General features: G+C 45.1%; 1 protein-coding gene across 1 annotated transcript; it reads left to right on the top strand.

Annotated features, from left to right (window-relative positions):
* The first annotated feature begins 288 nt into the window (after window positions 1-288).
* Window positions 289-20,285, top strand: LOC143933523 (venom peptide SjAPI-like). The gene is made up of 5 exons (XM_077456435.1): window positions 289-404; window positions 491-543; window positions 6,703-6,729; window positions 17,968-17,994; window positions 19,993-20,285. Exons 1-5 carry the CDS (start codon window positions 331-333, stop codon window positions 20,169-20,171), a joined length of 360 nt encoding a protein of 119 aa, XP_077312561.1. The 5' UTR covers window positions 289-330; the 3' UTR covers window positions 20,172-20,285.
* Window positions 20,286-20,644: the final 359 nt, after the last annotated feature.

The following is a 20,644-nucleotide window of genomic DNA, read 5'->3' on the forward strand; positions in this document are numbered from 1 at the left end:
CCTTCCCTTAAAGCGGAAGTTCCATTTTTGGGTGGAACTCCTCTTTAAGGTTGCTCTTATCAATAGGAAATGTCATGATCCGTCCTCAGCGGTGTCATTTGAAGGGATAGCGATGGGAAATCTGATGTTCTAATGTAACATATTTGTTACGTTTATCTTGGATGTTGACACATACATTTGCATTAAAATAAATAATAGGATTAATTAACTGGCATCAAACTTTCTCCAAATCTTACCACACGATTGTACATTCCATACTTTTTTTTATTATCCCCTCCAGTAATCCAGCTGAGCTCAGAGAACATTAAACAAATAAGTGACCAGCTTCCAATGTACATAAAGCAGACCAATAAAAAGGAATGGAGTGTAACTAAACATACAAAACACAGCATAGCGTGGGAAAGGTACGCTCCTCTCCTCCGGATCCCATCTTCATTTATATTCTCTTTTTATAGAAAGGTGATTCCAATTTTTTATTTTTTTTTATTAGGTTAGAGGACAGGAAGATGAAGGTCGGAGCAATTCTTCTGCTGTGTGGGTTCGGTAAGCATTATTTATTATTATTATTATTATTATTGCTACATGTAATATTATTACAAAATAACAGGTACTTCCTTCCTTTGATAGGAAAGTGTGTCTAAAGTAGACATGTGCACTGCCGAAAAAAGTTTGGTCGGTTTCGTTTTTTTGTTTCATTTGTTTTTTCGTTTTGTTTTTTCAGGTCATTCGTTATGACCGCACATTGTAAATTTGTGAATTCAAAAATGTAAAATGTTGTATATTCGTAAATTTGAAGATTTGTAAATTCAGAAATTTGAAAGAATGAAAATTTTAAATAATATCTAACTAATAACAACTAACTAACTATTAAATTGTAGGTATTGGATTTTCCTTTCAAATTTTTCTGTTAGTGAACGTAACGAATATGAATTTATCTAAAGTTGCAAATTATCCAAAATAACGAATGCGGCATCTAAACAAATAGAATGGAATGAATTATTAATAGTAATAACGTTTTTGTTATTGTTATTATTATTGTTATTTATTATTATTAATTAGTTACATTCCATTCGCTTAGATACAACATTTGGTAACTAATAATAATAAATAACAATAATAATAATAACAATAACAAAAACTTTATTACTATTATTAATAATTTTATTCCATTCCATTTCTTTAGATGCGGCATTCGTTCTTTTGGATAATTTGTAACTTTGGATAAATTCATATTTGTTACGTTCACTACCAGACAGATTTGAAAGGAAATTCTAACACCTATAATTTATTAGTTAGTTCGTTATTTCAAATTTTTGTTCTTTCGGATTTTCTTTCTTATTTTCAAAAGAACGAAAATTCGAAATAATATCTAACTAATAATAACTAACTATTAAATTATAGGTATTGGAATTTCCTTTCAAATTTTTCTGTTAGTGAACGTAACGAATATGAATTTATCTAAAGTTACAAATTATCCAAAATAACGAATGCGGCATCTAAACAAATAGAATGAAATTAATTATTAATAGTAATAACGTTTTTGTTATTGTTATTATTATTGTTATTTATTATTATTAATTAGTTACATTCCATTCGCTTAGATACGACATTTGGTAACTAATAATAATAAATAACAATAATAATAACAATAACAAAAACGTTGTTACTATTTTTAATAATTTTATTCCATTCCATTTGTTTAGATGCGGCATTCGTTCTTTTGGATAATTTCTAACTTTGGATAAATTCATATTTGTTACGTTCACTAAAAGACAAATTTGAAAGGACATTCTAACACCTATCATTTAATAGTTAGTTATTATTAGTTAGTTAGTTATTTCAAATTTTTGTTCTTTCGGATTTTCTTTCTTATTTTCAAAAGAACGAAAATTTGAAATAATATCTAACTAATAATAACTAACTATTAAATTATAGGTATTGGAATTTCCTTTCAAATTTGTCTATTAGTAAACATAACAAATATCAATTTATCCGAAGTTACAAATTATCCAAAATAATGAATGCAGCATCTAAACAAATAGAATGGAATGAATTATTAATAGTAATAAAGTTTTTGTTATTGTTATTATTATTGTTATTTATTATTATTAATTAGTTACATTCCATTCACTTAGATACATTTGGTAACTAATAATAATAAATAACAATAACAAAAACTTTATTACCATTATTAATAATTTTATTCCATTCCATTTGTTTAGATGCGGCATTCGTTCTTTTGGATAATTTGTAACTTTGGATAAATTCATATTTGTTACGTTCACTAACAGACAAATTTAAAAGGAAATTCTAACACCTATCATTTAATAGTTAGTTATTATTAGTTATTATTAGTTAGTTAGTTTATTTTCAAAAGAACGAAAATTTGAAATAATATCTAAGTAATAATAACTAACTATTAAATTATAGGTGTTAGAATTTCCTTTCAAATCTGTCTGGTAGTGAACATAACGAATATGAATTTATCCAAAGTTACAAATTATCCAAAAGAACGAATGCCGCATCTAAACAAATGGAATGGAACGAATGAATAATAATAAAAAGTTTTTATTATTAGTCATTATTATTAATTAGTTACGTTCCATTCGTTTAGATACGACATTCGGTATTTTGCATAATTTGTAATTTTAGATATATTCGTATTCGTTACGTTTACTAACAGACAAATTTGAAAGGAAATTCCAATACCTATAATTTAATAGTTTGTTATTAGTTAGATATTATTTAAAATTTGGATTTTCGTTCATTAGAATTTTCAAATTTTCTGTCTTATTTTCCGATTTTTACATTTATGAAATTATAAATTTTTGAATTTACGATGTGCGATCATTTGTAACGTTTACGTTTACTAACAGCCAAATTTGAAAGGAAATTCCAATACCTATAATTTAATAGTTTGTTATTAGTTAGATATTATTTAAAATTTGGATTTTTGTTCATTAGAATTTTCGAATTTTCTGTCTTATTTTCGGATTTTCAAATTTATGAATTTATGAAATTATACATTTTTGAATTTACGATGTGCGATAATTTGTAACTTCAGATACATTCTTAACATTCACTAAGGCTACTTTCACACTGGGGCGGTGGGGGGTGGGGCGGTGGGCGTAAGCGGTAATTTTAGTGGTGCTTTGCCACTGTAATAGCGGCACTTTTCGACCGCTAGCGGGGCACTTTTAACCCTGCTAGTGGCCAAATGAAGGGTTAAAAGCGCCGCTGCCAAATCGCTTGGCAGGCGCTTCAGCAGCGGTACCCATTGATTCCAATGGCAGGGGAGGTGGAGGAGCGGTGTATACACTGCTCCCCCACCGCAAGATGCAGCTTGCAGGATTTTTTTCTAACGTCCTGCAAACGCACCCCCCTCCAGTGTGAAAGCACTCGGGCTCTTACACTGGGGCTGCAGGGGAGGCGTTTTTCAGGGGCTTTACAGGAGCTATTTTTAGCCCAAAAGCGCCTGAAAAAAACAAAACACTCCAGTGTGAAAGGGGTCTAACAGCAAAATTTATAGGTATTGGAATTTCTTTTCAATTTAATAGTCATTATTTCAGATTTTTGAATTTTGGGATTTCAAATTTTCAAATTTACAAATTTTTAAATTTACACATTTTCACATTTTTCATTTACAAATTTTAAAATTTTAAAATTTACAAATTAAAAAATTTACTAATTTACACATTTTCAAATTTACAACTTTACAAATTAAATGTTTTCATTAATTTGGATGTTTTTCGAATTAATGAATTTGTCTAAATTTGTCAACAAACTAATTTGGAACACAGCAAATTGCACTAATCTGGTCTAAAGGCAACCCGTTTTGTTAGCTCTGGATAGGGTGAAGAAGGTTTAGAACTCCATGACAGGTTTAATTGAAGCCGTGTTCCCCATAAGTGACATTTGCATTCTCTATTTCCCCGGATGACCATTGTCACTGAGACTGAATGTGATGGGAAAATCCAAAATGTTGCTGGTGTCTACTGGGAAAAGAGGGGAAAACCTCCAATGGAGACACTTGTTGCAGTGACAACTGTTGAAGTGAAAATTTCCTCTCGTTATCTGCATGTCTATGGGACAGGAAGTGAAGGAGAAATCCCAACCCCCCCCCCCCCCCCCCCCATTGAGATGGCAATAAAGCTTGACAGGGGTTTCAACCCTTCACTTCTTTGTCTTAGGCTAATGTGTTTTGCCGCGCTCTTTCAGTTTTCTAGAAATGCACTACAGCCCATTTAACAAGATTCCCTATAGGTCAGATTCACATGTCTGCGTTTCCACCTGTGCGTTTATGTTTTTATTTTTTGAAAAGGATCAGAATTTTGTTGCCAACAGCAGGTTGCGTTTTTTGTTCTATAGACCTCAATGGAAATGCATAAAAAAATACAGTGTTTGCATTTTTGATGCATTTCCGCTGCGTTTTTTGCTGGTTTCTCCTGCAGGACAACAGAAACCTCCTAAAAACCTGCAAAACTCAAATCCAAAACGCATGTGAAAAAAATAAAATAAAAAATAAAATAAAAAAAGGGACAGAGAAAAAAAAAAGGTATCAACTGCAACCTGCATAGGTGTGAACCTAGCCTAAAAAAAAAAAAATAATAATAGAGATATATATATATATATATATATATATATATATATATATATAAAAGATATACTTCATATTTTTGACTGACTGTGTAACATGGTGTTTATTCCTACTTAACCACTTCAATACCGGGCACCTGCCCAGACCAATTTTGAGCTTTCAGCGCTGTCGCACTTTAAATGACAATTGCGCGGTCATGCTACACTGTACCCAAATGAAATTTTTATCATTTTTTTCCCACAAATAGAGCTTTCTTTTGGTGGCATTTGATCACCTCTACGGTTTTTATTTTTTTTAAACAAATAAAAAAATACCCCAAAATTTTGAAAAAAAATATGTTTTTTTTGTTTCAGTTTCAAAACTTTGTAAATAACTAAGTTTTCTCCTTCACTGATGGGGCTACACTGATGGGGCTACACTGATGAGCATTGATAAGGCGACACTGATGAGCACCAATGAGGTGGCACCAATGAAGTGGCACTGATGAGGTGGCATTGATGGACACTGATATGTGGCACTGATAGGCGGCACTGATGAGCACTGATAGGTGGCACTGATGGGCGACACAGATGGGCGACACAGATGGGCACTGATAGGTGGCACAAATTGGCACTGATAGCTGGCACGGATTGGCATGGATAGGCGGCATGGATGGGCATGGATAGGCGGTACAGATGGGCATGGATAGGCGGTACAGATGGGCATGGATACGTGGCACAGATGGGCACTGATAGGTGGCACGGATGGGCACTGATAGGCGGCACAGATGGGCAGCATTGTATTGTATTATACTGTACTAATGGATGCCAATCAGTGCCAAACAATAATGCATGCCAATCAGTGATGCCCATTGTGGGCACTGATTGGCATCCATTGAGGGCACTGATTGGCATCCATTGTGGGCACTGACTGGAATCCCTGGTGGTCTAGGTTGGCATACCTTGTGCTGGGCATCCCTGGTGGTCTGGTGGCATCCCTGGTGGTCCAGTGTGGGCATCCTCGAGGAGGCTGTGCTGATAATCGATCAGCACAGACCCCCCCTGTCAGAGGAGCACAGACGCGAGTGAGGAAAAGCTGATCATTGGCTCTTCCTATTTACACTGTGATCAGCCGTGATTGGACACGGCTGATCACGTGGTAAAGAGTCTCCGTCGGAGACTCTTTACCAAGATTGTAGTTGCGGGGTGTCAGACTGACACCCTGCAACAACGATCGCTGCGATGCGCGCCCCCGGGGGCACGCAGCGGCTCAAAATCCTGATCACGTCATATGACGTCCGGTCAGGATTTTGAAACCACTTTGCCACTGTGTTTCTGTTATAGGGCGGGCGGCAAGTGGTTAAAGAGGAACTGCGGTCTGCTCACATGATTTGTAATAGAAACATCTTTGCCATTCTGAAGCTTCCCTCCAACCATTTTGCATATTATTTTATACAATATATACTGTGATTCTGTACTTGCTAAATATGCTGCAGAAATGTCCCTCCACTGAATCTGGCGGCAGCCATTTTAACTGTGGGCAGCTGAAGCTCCTGCCTGTTCACTTCCTGGATTTACACATACACACAGAGGCAAACCTTCAGCTCTGCAGCTCTCATTGGCCCTCTTATGCCTCACGCCCCCCTCCCTCCCTTCCTAGAGCTGTGCATGATGTCATAAGCCTAGGCTAATGACCAGACAAGAAACAGGAAGGAACATTTAATGGAAAAAAAAATGGAAAATGTATTATCAAATACCGTAATTTTCCTTTCCTGATGGACTCCATAGCAGACTACGTGCGGGTTAACCCCGCCTCCTTCTCCAATGCTATAGGACCCCCACTCCCATAAATTTGATCTCACCGCTAGAGACTGCGTTCTGTAACTGGCCAACTCTTGACAGATGGGTGGGCACTCGTCTTCTTTTCCTGATGGACTCCATGGCAGACGAGTTCCCACCCATCCCTCAAGAGTCCCAGCTTTACTGTTAATAAAAAAAAAAATGCAACTCCCACTAATGTAGATGCCTCATTTCAAAATGAATGTGAGCTCTTATAATTTTGTATTATATATTGTAGTTTTGGTTTCCTGCATCCAATTTATTTTTTAATCTTACTTATTTTCACAGTGGTCTGCACATCATTCATTGGAAGAGGTATGTTTCCAACAATGTTTTTATTTATTTTTATTTTTTTTCATTTATTTTATTTTTTTTTAATAATTTTTATTCGATTTTTCAAGTGTTAACAAATCAAATAAAAACAAAACAAATAATACATTTTGATAGACACATTTCGTTATGAAATCCGTCACAGTATTGTATTTAGTGATGGCCGAACGGTTCGCCCGGCGGTCGTTTCGCGGCGAATTTCCGACTTTCGCCGTCCGCGGGTTCGAACGCCTTTTTCCGTCGTTCGCCCCGGCGGACTTACGTGTTTAATGTATACAAGAACTTTAACCTTTCGTGACACGTTTATCATGTGTTACAGGACAACCAATTGAGACATGACAGCTCATGGACACTTGGACATTCCCCCTAACCTATAAATACACCCGATCCGGTGGCCATTTTACATTCTTTCTTCTGTCACTGTAGGGAAAGGATCCTGTGTGGAGTAGGGACAGAGAAAACGCTAGCTATTTGGTACACAAAAGTTCTTTTCAGGACTGGTATAGGTGTTAGGTCAGCAGCCTGAGTTTCTTTTGTCAGTTTAGATAAAGGGACAGAGCGCTGTATGCTGCTATTTTAGGGACAGCTCAGCCAGATTAGTCTTTCTTCATCATCATCATCATCATCATCATTAGCTGTTACTATCAGGTCCACAAAAGAGCTGTTCCAGCTAATCGTTCCAGCCTACTCTTTTTTGCCAATTTGTATAGGGACAGGCAGGAAGCAGTGTGTCAGGCAGTGAGGATAATTTTAAAGACTTGCTGTTACTATTAGTTCCACAAAGGTTCTTTTCAGGACTGGTATCAGTGGTACGGTAATAGGCTTGTACACGTATAATATTCTTTCTTCCAAATATAGAAAGAATATTATACTTGACTGCTGCCCTTCTGCTGCAGTCTGCTAATCATTCACAACTCACTTGTTCCACAAAGCTCTTTATCAGGACTGGTAACTTGGTCTGTCTAGGGTGCTACGGTACATAGGCTTGGGTGCGGTACAGTCTGCTGTTCTGTAAGGACCGCTATCGGTCCACAATACATAGGGTTGCCGTGCACTACTGCTGACCGCTGCCCTATACTGCAGCAGTCCTTCAGCGGTATAGGGACTGACGCACAGTCTGCTAAACACTAATACACAACCTGCTTGGTCCACAAAAGTTCTTATAAGGACTGGTAACTTGGTATAGGGTGCTACGGTACATAGGCCTGAGTGCAGTACAGTCTGCTGTTCTGTAAGGACCGCTATCGGTCCACAATACATAGGGTTGCCGTGCACTACTGCTGACCGCTGCCCTATACTGCAGCAGTCCTTCATTGGTATAGGGACTGACGTACAGTCTGCTAATCACTAACACACAACCTGCTTGGTCCACAAAAGTTCTTATAAGGACTGGTAACTTGGTATAGGGTGCTACGGTACATAGGCCTGAGTGCGTTACAGTCTGCTGTTCTGTAAGGACCGCTATCGGTCCACAATACATAGGGTTGCCGTGCACTACTGCTGACCGCTGCCCTATACTGCAGCAGTCCTTCAGCGGTATAGGGACTGACGCACAGTCTGCTAAACACTAACACACAACCTGCTTGGTCCACAAAAGTTTTTATAAGGACTGGTAACTTGGTATAGGGTGCTACGGTACATAGGCCTGAGTGCAGTACAGTCTGCTGTTCTGTAAGGACCGCTATCGGTCCACAATACATAGGGTTGCCGTGCACTACTGCTGACCGCTGCCCTATACTGCAGCAGTCCTTCATTGGTATAGGGACTGACGTACAGTCTGCTAATCACTAACACACAACCTGCTTGGTCCACAAAAGTTCTTATAAGGACTGGTAACTTGGTATAGGGTGCTACGGTACATAGGCCTGAGTGCGTTACAGTCTGCTGTTCTGTAAGGACCGCTATCGGTCCACAATACATAGGGTTGCCGTGCACTACTGCTGACCGCTGCCCTATACTGCAGCAGTCCTTCATTGGTATAGGGACTGACGTACAGTCTGCTAATCACTAACACACAACCTGCTTGGTCCACAAAAGTTCTTATAAGGACTGGTAACTTGGTATAGGGTGCTACGGTACATAGGCCTGAGTGCGTTACAGTCTGCTGTTCTGTAAGGACCGCTATCGGTCCACAATACATAGGGTTGCCGTGCACTACTGCTGACCGCTGCCCTATACTGCAGCAGTCCTTCATTGGTATAGGGACTGACGTACAGTCTGCTAATCACTAACACACAACCTGCTTGGTCCACAAAAGTTCTTATAAGGACTGGTAACTTGGTATAGGGTGCTACGGTACATAGGCCTGAGTGCGTTACAGTCTGCTGTTCTGTAAGGACCGCTATCGGTCCACAATACATAGGGTTGCCGTGCACTACTGCTGACCGCTGCCCTATACTGCAGCAGTCCTTCAGCGGTATAGGGACTGACGCACAGTCTGCTAAACACTAACACACAACCTGCTTGGTCCACAAAAGTTTTTATAAGGACTGGTAACTTGGTATAGGGTGCTACGGTACATAGGCCTGAGTGCAGTACAGTCTGCTGTTCTGTAAGGACCGCTATCGGTCCACAATACATAGGGTTGCCGTGCACTACTGCTGACCGCTGCCCTATACTGCAGCAGTCCTTCATTGGTATAGGGACTGACGTACAGTCTGCTAATCACTAACACACAACCTGCTTGGTCCACAAAAGTTCTTATAAGGACTGGTAACTTGGTATAGGGTGCTACGGTACATAGGCCTGAGTGCGTTACAGTCTGCTGTTCTGTAAGGACCGCTATCGGTCCACAATACATAGGGTTGCCGTGCACTACTGCTGACCGCTGCCCTATACTGCAGCAGTCCTTCATTGGTATAGGGACTGACGTACAGTCTGCTAATCACTAACACACAACCTGCTTGGTCCACAAAAGTTCTTATAAGGACTGGTAACTTGGTATAGGGTGCTACGGTACATAGGCCTGAGTGCGTTACAGTCTGCTGTTCTGTAAGGACCGCTATCGGTCCACAATACATAGGGTTGCCGTGCACTACTGCTGACCGCTGCCCTATACTGCAGCAGTCCTTCATTGGTATAGGGACTGACGTACAGTCTGCTAATCACTAACACACAACCTGCTTGGTCCACAAAAGTTCTTATAAGGACTGGTAACTTGGTATAGGGTGCTACGGTACATAGGCCTGAGTGCGTTACAGTCTGCTGTTCTGTAAGGACCGCTATCGGTCCACAATACATAGGGTTGCCGTGCACTACTGCTGACCGCTGCCCTATACTGCAGCAGTCCTTCAGCGGTATAGGGACTGACGCACAGTCTGCTAAACACTAACACACAACCTGCTTGGTCCACAAAAGTTTTTATAAGGACTGGTAACTTGGTATAGGGTGCTACGGTACATAGGCCTGAGTGCAGTACAGTCTGCTGTTCTGTAAGGACCGCTATCGGTCCACAATACATAGGGTTGCCGTGCACTACTGCTGACCGCTGCCCTATACTGCAGCAGTCCTTCATTGGTATAGGGACTGACGTACAGTCTGCTAATCACTAACACACAACCTGCTTGGTCCACAAAAGTTCTTATAAGGACTGGTAACTTGGTATAGGGTGCTACGGTACATAGGCCTGAGTGCGTTACAGTCTGCTGTTCTGTAAGGACCGCTATCGGTCCACAATACATAGGGTTGCCGTGCACTACTGCTGACCGCTGCCCTATACTGCAGCAGTCCTTCATTGGTATAGGGACTGACGTACAGTCTGCTAATCACTAACACACAACCTGCTTGGTCCACAAAAGTTCTTATAAGGACTGGTAACTTGGTATAGGGTGCTACGGTACATAGGCCTGAGTGCGTTACAGTCTGCTGTTCTGTAAGGACCGCTATCGGTCCACAATACATAGGGTTGCCGTGCACTACTGCTGACCGCTGCCCTATACTGCAGCAGTCCTTCATTGGTATAGGGACTGACGTACAGTCTGCTAATCACTAACACACAACCTGCTTGTTCCACAAAAGTTCTTATAAGGACTGGTAACTTGGTATAGGGTGCTACGGTACATAGGCCTGAGTGCGTTACAGTCTGCTGTTCTGTAAGGACCGCTATCGGTCCACAATACATAGGGTTGCCGTGCACTACTGCTGACCGCTGCCCTATACTGCAGCAGTCCTTCATTGGTATAGGGACTGACGTACAGTCTGCTAATCACTAACACACAACCTGCTTGTTCCACAAAAGTTCTTATAAGGACTGGTAACTTGGTATAGGGTGCTACGGTACATAGGCTTGAGTGCGGTACAGTCTGCTGTTCTGTAAGGACCGCTATCGGTCCACAATAGATAGGGTTGACGTGCACCACTGCTGACCGCTGCCCTATACTGCAGCAGTCCTTCAGCGGTATAGGGACTGACGTACAGTCTGCTAAACACTAATACACAACCTGCTTGGTCCACAAAAGTTCTTATAAGGACTGGTAACTTGGTATAGGGTGCTACGGTACATAGGCTTGAGTGCGGTACAGTCTGCTGTTCTGTAAGGACCGCTATCGGTCCACAATAGATAGGGTTGACGTGCACCACTGCTGACCGCTGCCCTATACTGCAGCAGTCCTTCAGCGGTATAGGGACTGACGTACAGTCTGCTAAACACTAATACACAACCTGCTTGGTCCACAAAAGTTCTTATAAGGACTGGTAACTTGGTATAGGGTGCTACGGTACATAGGCTTGAGTGCGGTACAGTCTGCTGTTCTGTAAGGACCGCTATAGGTCCACAATAGATAGGGTTGACGTGCACCACTGCTGACCGCTCACCTATACTGCAGCAGTCCTTCAGCGGTATAGGGACTAAGAGTTTTGTCACAGGGTCATTTAAAAAATGACATGCAGAGGAAGAGGCAGGCCCTTCCGCAGGGGTGGTAGGGGTAGGGCAGGAGCAACAGGCTTGAGCCAAAGTGGGAAGTTGCAGAAGGTGCGTTCAATTACTTTAAAGGATGCACCAGACTTGGTTGAGTGGCTCGCTCAGCCTTACTCTTCTGCACCCTCCTCATCCTCTCGATCTGCACCCTCTTCTTCACTCTCTGCTATGTGCACCCCCAAAGACACTACCACCAACAACACGACCACCACCACCACCACCACATACCTTCCGCTTGAGTCACTGGAATTATTTTCCGATCCATATCAAGAGGACATTTCTGATGCGCAGCCACTCTTGGTATTGGATCAGGAAGAGGAGGTAGCAACAAGCGCTACTCAGCAGTCTGACGCCAGTACCCAGATCAGCCCAAGGAGGAGGTTGGTCCCCGGTGTTGCTGCCTACTCTACTTATAGCGGTGGGGAAGGTGACGTTGATGATGACGTGTCTAGTGATGTCACGTGGGTGCCCACAAGAGAGGAAGAGGAGGGGAGTTCAGAGGGAGATATGGACCAGCAGATAGGGAGGAGAAGCAGCAATGACTTACATTGCACAGCAGGGACAAAGCAGACTGCAAATGTATCAGGAGCGAGTCATCGACCATGTACGGTCACATCTGGCGCTCCCAGGACACCGGCACATGGCTCCGCAGTGTGGGCTTTTTTTAACGTGTCCGCTGCTGACAATAGCGTTGCCATCTGCAATCTTTGCAGTCAACGCGTTAGTCGCGGTAAGCCCAATACTCACCTAGGGACGACCGCCTTAAGAAGGCACATGAGCAGCCATCACCGAGCCCAGTGGGAGCAACGGAACACACAAAGCCACACTGCAGGCTCTCACCGTCCAGCCTCGTCTTCTACTTCTCCTTCTCCTCTCTCCTCACAATTGTCCTCCACTCCACCTTCCATCACGCCAAGCTCACATTTTTCTGCAAAAAGGCAGGCTTCCGTGGGCCTAATGTTTGAGCGTAAAAAAATGATGACGCCGGATAACCCTCTTGCCCAACGGTTGGCGGCTGGCTTGTCAGAACTCATAGCCCGCCAACTACTGCCATATAAACTGGTGGACTCGGAGGCCTTTCGCAAATTTGTGGCCATTGGAACACCACAATGGAAGGTCCCAGGAAGGAAGTATTTCTCAGAGAAGGGCATCCCAGAGCTATATGGCCATGTTCAGCGGCAAGTGAATGTATCTCTGGCACACAGTGTCGGTGCCAAGATACATCTGACCACAGACACGTGGTCTAGCAAACACGGGCAGGGAAGGTATATCAGTTTTACTGCCCACTGGGTGAACCTTCTGACGGCCGTCAAGCATGTAACCCGTGGCACCCGTGTAGATTTGGTTTTACCGCCACGGATTGCATGCAGGCCTGACTCTTCTTCTCCTCCTCCTACTCCATCCTCCTCCCTCTCCTCCTCAGCTGCCTCCTCCTTTTCCGCTGCTAGCGTCTCTTCCACTGCACCGCCCAAGCTCCCCAGAACCTATTCCACATGCCAGGTGAGACGTTGCCATGCCGTGCTGCGTCTGTTGTGCCTGGAAGCAAAGAGCCACACTGGCCCGGCACTCCTTTCAGCTTTGCGTTCACAGGCAGATGAGTGGCTAACACCGCTCAATTTGACAGTTGGTAAAGTGGTGTGTGACAACGGTGCCAATCTGCTTAGCGCATTGAAACAGGGCAAAATCACGCACGTGCCGTGCATGGCACACGTCTTAAACTTGGTCGTGCAGCGATTCCTTGTCAAATACCCTGGGGTCCAGGACATCTTGCGGCAGGCAAGGAAAATCTCGGCCCATTTCAGAAGATCTTACACGGCCATGGCTCGCCTTGCTGACATTCAGCGGCGACACCATCTGCCGGTCAGACGTCTTATTTGCGATTGCCCGACGCGATGGAACTCAACCTTCTATATGCTTGATAGGCTGCTCCAGCAGAAACGTGCAGTTAACGTCTACCTGTATGAACTCTGCGAAAGAAACGGTTCTGGGGAGCTGGGTTTTTTTTCACCGCGCCAGTGGCTGCTCATGCGCGACACATGCAGACTTCTGCGGCCATTTGAGGAGATCACCAAACTGGTCAGTCGCAGCCATGGCGCCATCAGTGACATGGTACCTTATGCCTTCTTTCTGGAGCGTGCATTGCGTCGTGTCATTGATCAGGCTGTGGAGGAGCAGGAGCGGGAAGATGAGGAAGTCGCAATGCTGGATGAATTCCCAGGGGGGGCTACTCTATCTGAGACAAGTCAACAACAGGAGTCTGATGAGGAGTCAGAGGAGGATGGTGCCGGGGCGGATGAGCAGGAGCAAGAAGAGCATGCTTTAAACCTTTCTGGGATCCCTGTTGTGCGAGGATGGGGAGAGGAGAATGAAGAGGACGACATTATCCTGGATGATGAGCAGGAGCCAGGCCACCACACCGCTTCCACTTTAGTGCAAATGGGGGCCTTCATGCTCCAGTGTTTTAATAGGGACCCCCGTATAAAAAGCATGAGGGTCAAGGACCAGTACTGGGTGGCAACGTACTTAGACCCCCGGTACAAACACAAAATGGCGGAAATGTTACCGCCGTCGCAGAGGGCTGTCAGAATGCAGCACTTCCAGGCCTTGCTTCGAGAAATGCTGCATTCTGCTTTTGCGTGCGCTGGCAGAGGAGCAATTCCCACTCCCAGAGAAGGATTTGCGGGTACCAATCCAACAGCGCCTGCAAGAAGAGGCCGGTTTGAAGATGTGTTGGTGACTTCGGATATGAGGTCATTCTTTCAGCCGACCCATCGACAGGTGTCATCCGGATCCAGCATCAGGGAACGCCTAGACCGTCAGGTGTCCGACTACATTGGGTTAACGGCCGATGTGGACGCTCTGAGGAGTGATGAACCCCTAGACTACTGGGTGGGCAGGCTTGACCTCTGGCCAGAGCTTGCCCAATTTGCAATCGAACTGTTGGCTTGCCCCTCATCCAGTGTCCTGTCCGAAAGGACGTTCAGCGCAGCAGGGGGGATTGTGACCGATAAGCGTACTCGCCTAGCTCACCACAGTGTTAACTACCTCACATTTCTAAAAATGAATGAGGCATGGATCTCGGAGGAATTCAACACATGTGATCAGTAGACCATGTATATGTCTATAAACAATTTTTGGAATCAAGCACACAGACCTTCTTAATTCATTTGGCTCACTTCCCTGACCCAAAAAAGCACACCGTACTATATGCCCCTACCCTCCTCTTTGAAGAGGTTGAGCGGTGTCATATTTCTACTGGGGCTGCTTATTATGAGGGGTTCCCACCATCCCTGTGCTGTGCTGACTTCCTCCTGGGTGTTCTTATTATGAGGGGCTCCCACCATCCCTGTGCTGTGCTGACTTCCTCCTGGGGGTTCTTATTATGAGGGGATCACACCATCCCTGTGCTGTGCTGACTTCCTCCTGGGGCTGCTTACGGTGCTGCTGTCAGCGCTGTATGTCACGGAGCTGCTGTCAGCGCTGTATGTCACGGAGCTGCTGTCAGCGCTGTATGTCACGGAGCTGCTGTCAGCGCTGTATGTCACGGAGCTGCTGTCAGCGCTGTATGTCACGGAGCTGCTGTCAGCGCTGTATGTCACGGAGCTGCTGTCAGCGCTGTATGTCACGGAGCTGCTGTCAGCGCTGTATGTCACGGAGCTGCTGTCAGCGCTGTATGTCACGGAGCTGCTGTCAGCGCTGTATGTCACGGAGCTGCTGTCAGCGCTGTATGTCACGGAGCTGCTGTCAGCGCTGTATGTCACGGAGCTGCTGTCAGCGCTGTATGTCACGGTGCTGCTGTCAGCGCTGTATGTCACGGAGCTGCTGTCAGCGCTGTATGTCACGGAGCTGCTGTCAGCGCTGTATGTCACGGAGCTGCTGTCAGCGCTGTATGTCACGGAGCTGCTGTCAGCGCTGTATGTCACGGAGCTGCTGTCAGCGCTGTATGTCACGGTGCTGCTGTCAGCGCTGTATGTCACGGAGCTGCTGTCAGCGCTGTATGTCACGGAGCTGCTGTCAGCGCTGTATGTCACGGAGCTGCTGTCAGCGCTGTATGTCACGGAGCTGCTGTCAGCGCTGTATGTCACGGAGCTGCTGTCAGCGCTGTATGTCACGGTGCTGATGTCAGTGCTCTGTATTACGGTGCTGCTGTCAGTGCTCTGTATCTCCTGCACCCTCTTGTTTGCCTACCCTGGTCCCTGACCTTCCCTCTCCTCCATTGCCTTCATTAGCTCCATAGTCCTGAATTGTCAGAACAATTTCCCAAATAAAAAAAAAATGCTTGTAGTTATCGATCCCAAATTCACCTCATACATGTATTATGCTATTGTCCAGGTGGTGGGACTACGTGCTACCCCCTAATAATTACCCCGTGGCCGCAAATTCGACCTAAAGGTTTGCGAAATTCGCCTCCCATTGAAGTCAATGGAGCCCGCGGCGAACGGTCGTTTTCGCGAACGTTTGTGCCCGTTCGCGTTTCGCGTTCGCGAAACGTCCCGTCGGAAGTTCGTCCATCACTAATTGTATTCAGTCGTTTATCTAGGAAGATATTACTGATTATTATAATTATTTGTCCATATAAACCAGTTTCTGTTCTAATGAAACCTTATACACATCTCCAGCTAAGGAGGTCTTGCTTTTCCTGTAGCCATAAGGGCTCAAAACATGTACTGTATTGTCTTGTGGCATAGACACCCCCCCCCCCCCCACCAGTGCACTGATGGGCACTCATAGCCTGCACAGATAGGTACCTATAGGAGGCACTAATGGGCACTGAAAGGCTGCACTGATGGGTACTTATGGGTGGCACTGATGGGCACTAATAGATGGCACTGATGGGTATCACTGCTATGGAGGCACCGGCATGTATTTTGCTGATGGGAACTGATTGGCATCAAATGTGGGCACACATTGGCATCATATGTATGTTGGTATCCCTTGGTGGCCATGGGTGGCATACCTGGAGGTCATCAGTGGTGGCCATCCCTGGTGGTCCTGGTGGCATCCCTGGTGGGCATCCTTGAGGGGGGGGCTGCACCGATAATAAATCAGCACAGACCCCCCTCCTCCACCCGTCAAGAGATCAGCCAATCGGCTCTCCTCTACTTGTGTCTGTCAGACGCGAGCGAGGAAAAGCCGATACCCGGCTCTTCCTGTTTGCAACATGATCAGCCGTGATAGGACGCGGCTGATCACGCGGTAAAGAAGAGTCTCTGTCAGAGCCTCTTTGCCGAAAACGGTGTTGCGGTGTGTCAGGCTCGCACACCACAACAGCGATCGCCGCGCTGCACGGCGACCCGCGTGGCGGCTTTTTATCCCGATCACGTCATACGACGTCCGGTCAGGATAACAGAACCACTTTCCCCGACGTCATATTGCTATACGGTGGAGCGGGAAGTGGTTGAATGAAAATCAGACGTTGCGTTTGCGTACTTTAAAAAAAAAATTATAGCCTGCACCTACAGTTTTTGTCATCAGAAAAGTCAAATTCGGCTATCGAAAAAAAAAACTCTACTAACGATCAGATAATCGGCCGATCGCTCCTCGTTCAAAATGTCACTTTTGATTTTCTTATCGTGTGTACAGGCCTTAAAGTGATTAAAAAGTCAAAAAAAAAATTCCTCTAAAAATAACAAACATGTCATACTTACCTGCTCTGTGTAATGGTTTTGCACAGAGAAACCCCCGATCCTCCTTTTCTGGGGTCCCTCGCCCCGTTGACGCTTCTGGTTCCTTCTCTTCTCGAGTGCCCCCATGGACAACCGCTTTCCATAGGGGGGGCACTTGTGAAGGCACGCTCCCGAGTTCTGCTGCTGCGTCCATTGACGCAGACAGCAGGACTTGGTCCCGCCCCCATGGATCCCGTGTCACTGGATTTGATTGACAGCAGCGGGAGCCGAGAGGAACCGAGACAGGGGCTGCTGAGCTCGTCACTGGAACGTTCGGGCTCAGGTAAGAAAAAGGGGGGGGGGAGGCTGGAAGAACACCTATCACCAGTTCAGCAGAGCAAATAAGAGATCCAGGTGAACAATGGCGTCTTTACTAATTGACTAAATAATTGCACACATCTTCCAAGCGAGGTGAAGGTCAAATCGGCAAATCACCCACAGAACAGATTTGTAACAATTGCAAATTGATAAACTAAACAATGAGTAATGCAGCTCATAAATAAAGTTGCGCAGTAACTCCACACCGTCCAATCCAAATTCATTCGTTACAAATTCAAAGTCAAGCGAATTGTTATTGCAATTGCACTTGTCGCATTAACCAATGGCGTATGTTAATAGGATGTTTGCCCTTCTGTTTTACAGCATCCAGTTTCCCGTATCAACAAACCGGTAAGATTACTGAGAACGGGAGTTTCGAGCCACGCTGTAGGCAAACCAATCAGAACTTGCGGGGGTCTTCCCGCCCCCCTGAGGGATTGCTAGAGATTCAATGATGCCACCCATGGGGGGAATAATTGTTGCAGTTCTAGGACTCATATATAAAATCTGGATATAACCTGAAAATACTTTTTTACAACAATTTTGAAGTCCTTTTAATGAGTTCTGCGATCGCCCAACATCATCCCCTATCTGTTGGTCCCATCTGCTTCAGCCCAGAGTTTACATAGAATATACATACATATATATATGTATATATATATATATATATATATATATATATATATATATATATATATATATAGCTCCTTTCAGCTTTGATAGCTGCTGGGTCCCGCAATCTTGGATGTGATGTCAGCGGCCTCAGAGCGGTCAGACGGTATTCTCCATTGCTCCTCCCCTGGCAACTGCATAAAAAAAGTTATGTAGAGGAATAAGGTCAAAAGGAGCTGGGTCAGCACAGGCCAGGGGCGTAACTATAGGGGGTGCAGCAGTCGCAACCACAACTGGGCCCTGTGATGCAGGGGGCCCATGCAGCCCCCTCTACATATGGCTGGCAGCAGCAGCATAGGCAGCTAGGGGTACCAGTGCACCATGCACACGGGTGGTGGAGGTGGAGGGTGTGCATGGTGCACTGGTACCCCTAGCTGCCTATGCTGCTGCATACTGCTGCTGTACACCTCCTTGTGTACAGCGCACCACTACCCTTCTTACTCATTATTCCCCGGGGTTCAGATATTTCCCTTTCAGTGTGTGCAGCAGTACCCTATCTCCCTCTATTTCCCTGACGTGGCGCAGGAATACTTATTTTCCACGGAGGTGGAGGGTGACTAGCAGAGCTCAATGCTCGACTATCGCACTGGCTGCTCTTTAGTTGTGCATTCCCCGCATGACCTGTGTCCTCGGCCGGCTCCTCAGAGTACCCCCCTCCTGCTCCATGCATTGCCGCTCAGTCCGATGTCTGTTCTCCCCAGCCAGAGTCCCGCGCCCCCCCCCCCCCCGAGTCCGGTCCACACTGCACTACATACTTTTCCTGGGTAAACAAACTTTAAGCACACAGATGCAGTGCAGCCCTATGAGAGCCGGCGCCCCTGAGGACACTGCAGGCTTGTCTGCCAGCCCCCCTCCTCCCCCATCATATACAGATGATGAAAGGTCTTTCTGGGAGATATGCTGATATCCCGTCCAGCACACTGGATGGAGCCCAGGCCAACATGGATGAGTGCATGGCCTACAGCTTGGTCATGGTGAGTGAGAGGACCCCATCCCCCACACACCATTACATACCTCCTCCATCTCCCCCTGGGGTCAGGGACCCCTTCTCACATGGGGACAGGGACCCCCACCTCCCCTGGGGACAGGACCTATTCTCACCTGGGGGCAGTAACTTCATCTGCCCTGGAGAGAAGGACCTCATTTCTTCTGGGGATGGGGACCCCATCCTGCCTAGGGACAGTCCCCCAATGGAGCACCTAAAATTTTTAAAAAAACTAATTAAAAAAAAAACTACTGATGCCAGTGGTGGAACTACAGGGCTCACAAAGGTCATACCTGTGACCACGCCCTGGAGTTCCACCGCCGGACTCGGAGGGAAGGGCCCTGGCTTGGGTTCAGGGGGGCCCTTCATGGTTTCTTGCATCGGGGGCCCTGAAGGTTCTAGTTACGCCACTGGCACAGGCATTAATTAGACACTCCCAGAAGAGGAGAGAGCTATGATGTGCAAGGAGGGGGAGGGGAATGTGCTAAAGAAATGAGTCTTCCAGGAGTGTTTTAAATTGCTAGAACATTCAGGGGAACGTTGCAAGTGAAAAAAAACATGATGGAAAGGAAAATCACTGCAAGTTCGACTTTAAATTAATTGACCTTTCTGTACTTTTCAGTCGGTGACAGGGTCTCTTTAGGTTTTTGTTTCCCCCTCTTTGTCTGCGACTTCTTCTCTTTGTGTTCCAGGTTCCTGTAATGAAAATGAGGAATATGCAACATGTGCCAGCCCATGTCCAGTCACATGTGCCAACCGGTCTAACCCTCCAAAATTCTGTATGGCTATGTGCAAAATAGGCTGCACGTGCAAGGATGGATACATGCATAACAGCGCCAATACCTGCGTCCGGGCTGAAGAATGCGACTAAATCTTTTCTATGTCGTTCCCTCTTGACTGGGTTGGAGAGGTTATGCCCAGCAGTAACACACGTGAATGGATCTGCATTAAAATGTAACAAATAAAACATTTTCCTCTGCAATTATTTCCTTTGCCCTTATTGGCTACATTGTAACAAGTCAGAATTCTGCAGGAATAAAGCTACATGTTATATTAAAAAAAAAAAAAAAAAAGGAAAAGATGGTAAATAACTATTTTGTCTTTACTCCAAGGAATGTTGGGCCACCGGAGCCCCGGGAGCTCCAGGACCCTGTGCCCTGTGCCCACCAACCCAGGCAGGGCTGTCTTAATGCATGGGCACCCCTGATAATCTTGATTATTAGGGGTGCCCATAATAATCTTGCATTACAACTGTCCCGGATTTGCCAGGATAGTCACTCTTTTTACTAATCTATCCCAGGAAGTGTCCTGTACCCCCCACCCCCAATCACTATGCCTTTCTGC

This window comes from Lithobates pipiens, unplaced genomic scaffold, assembly GCF_037356315.1.
Source record: "Lithobates pipiens isolate NorthernLeopardFrog02 unplaced genomic scaffold, aLitPip1_a1.2 Scaffold_27, whole genome shotgun sequence".
Lineage (NCBI taxonomy): Eukaryota > Metazoa > Chordata > Amphibia > Anura > Ranidae > Lithobates > Lithobates pipiens.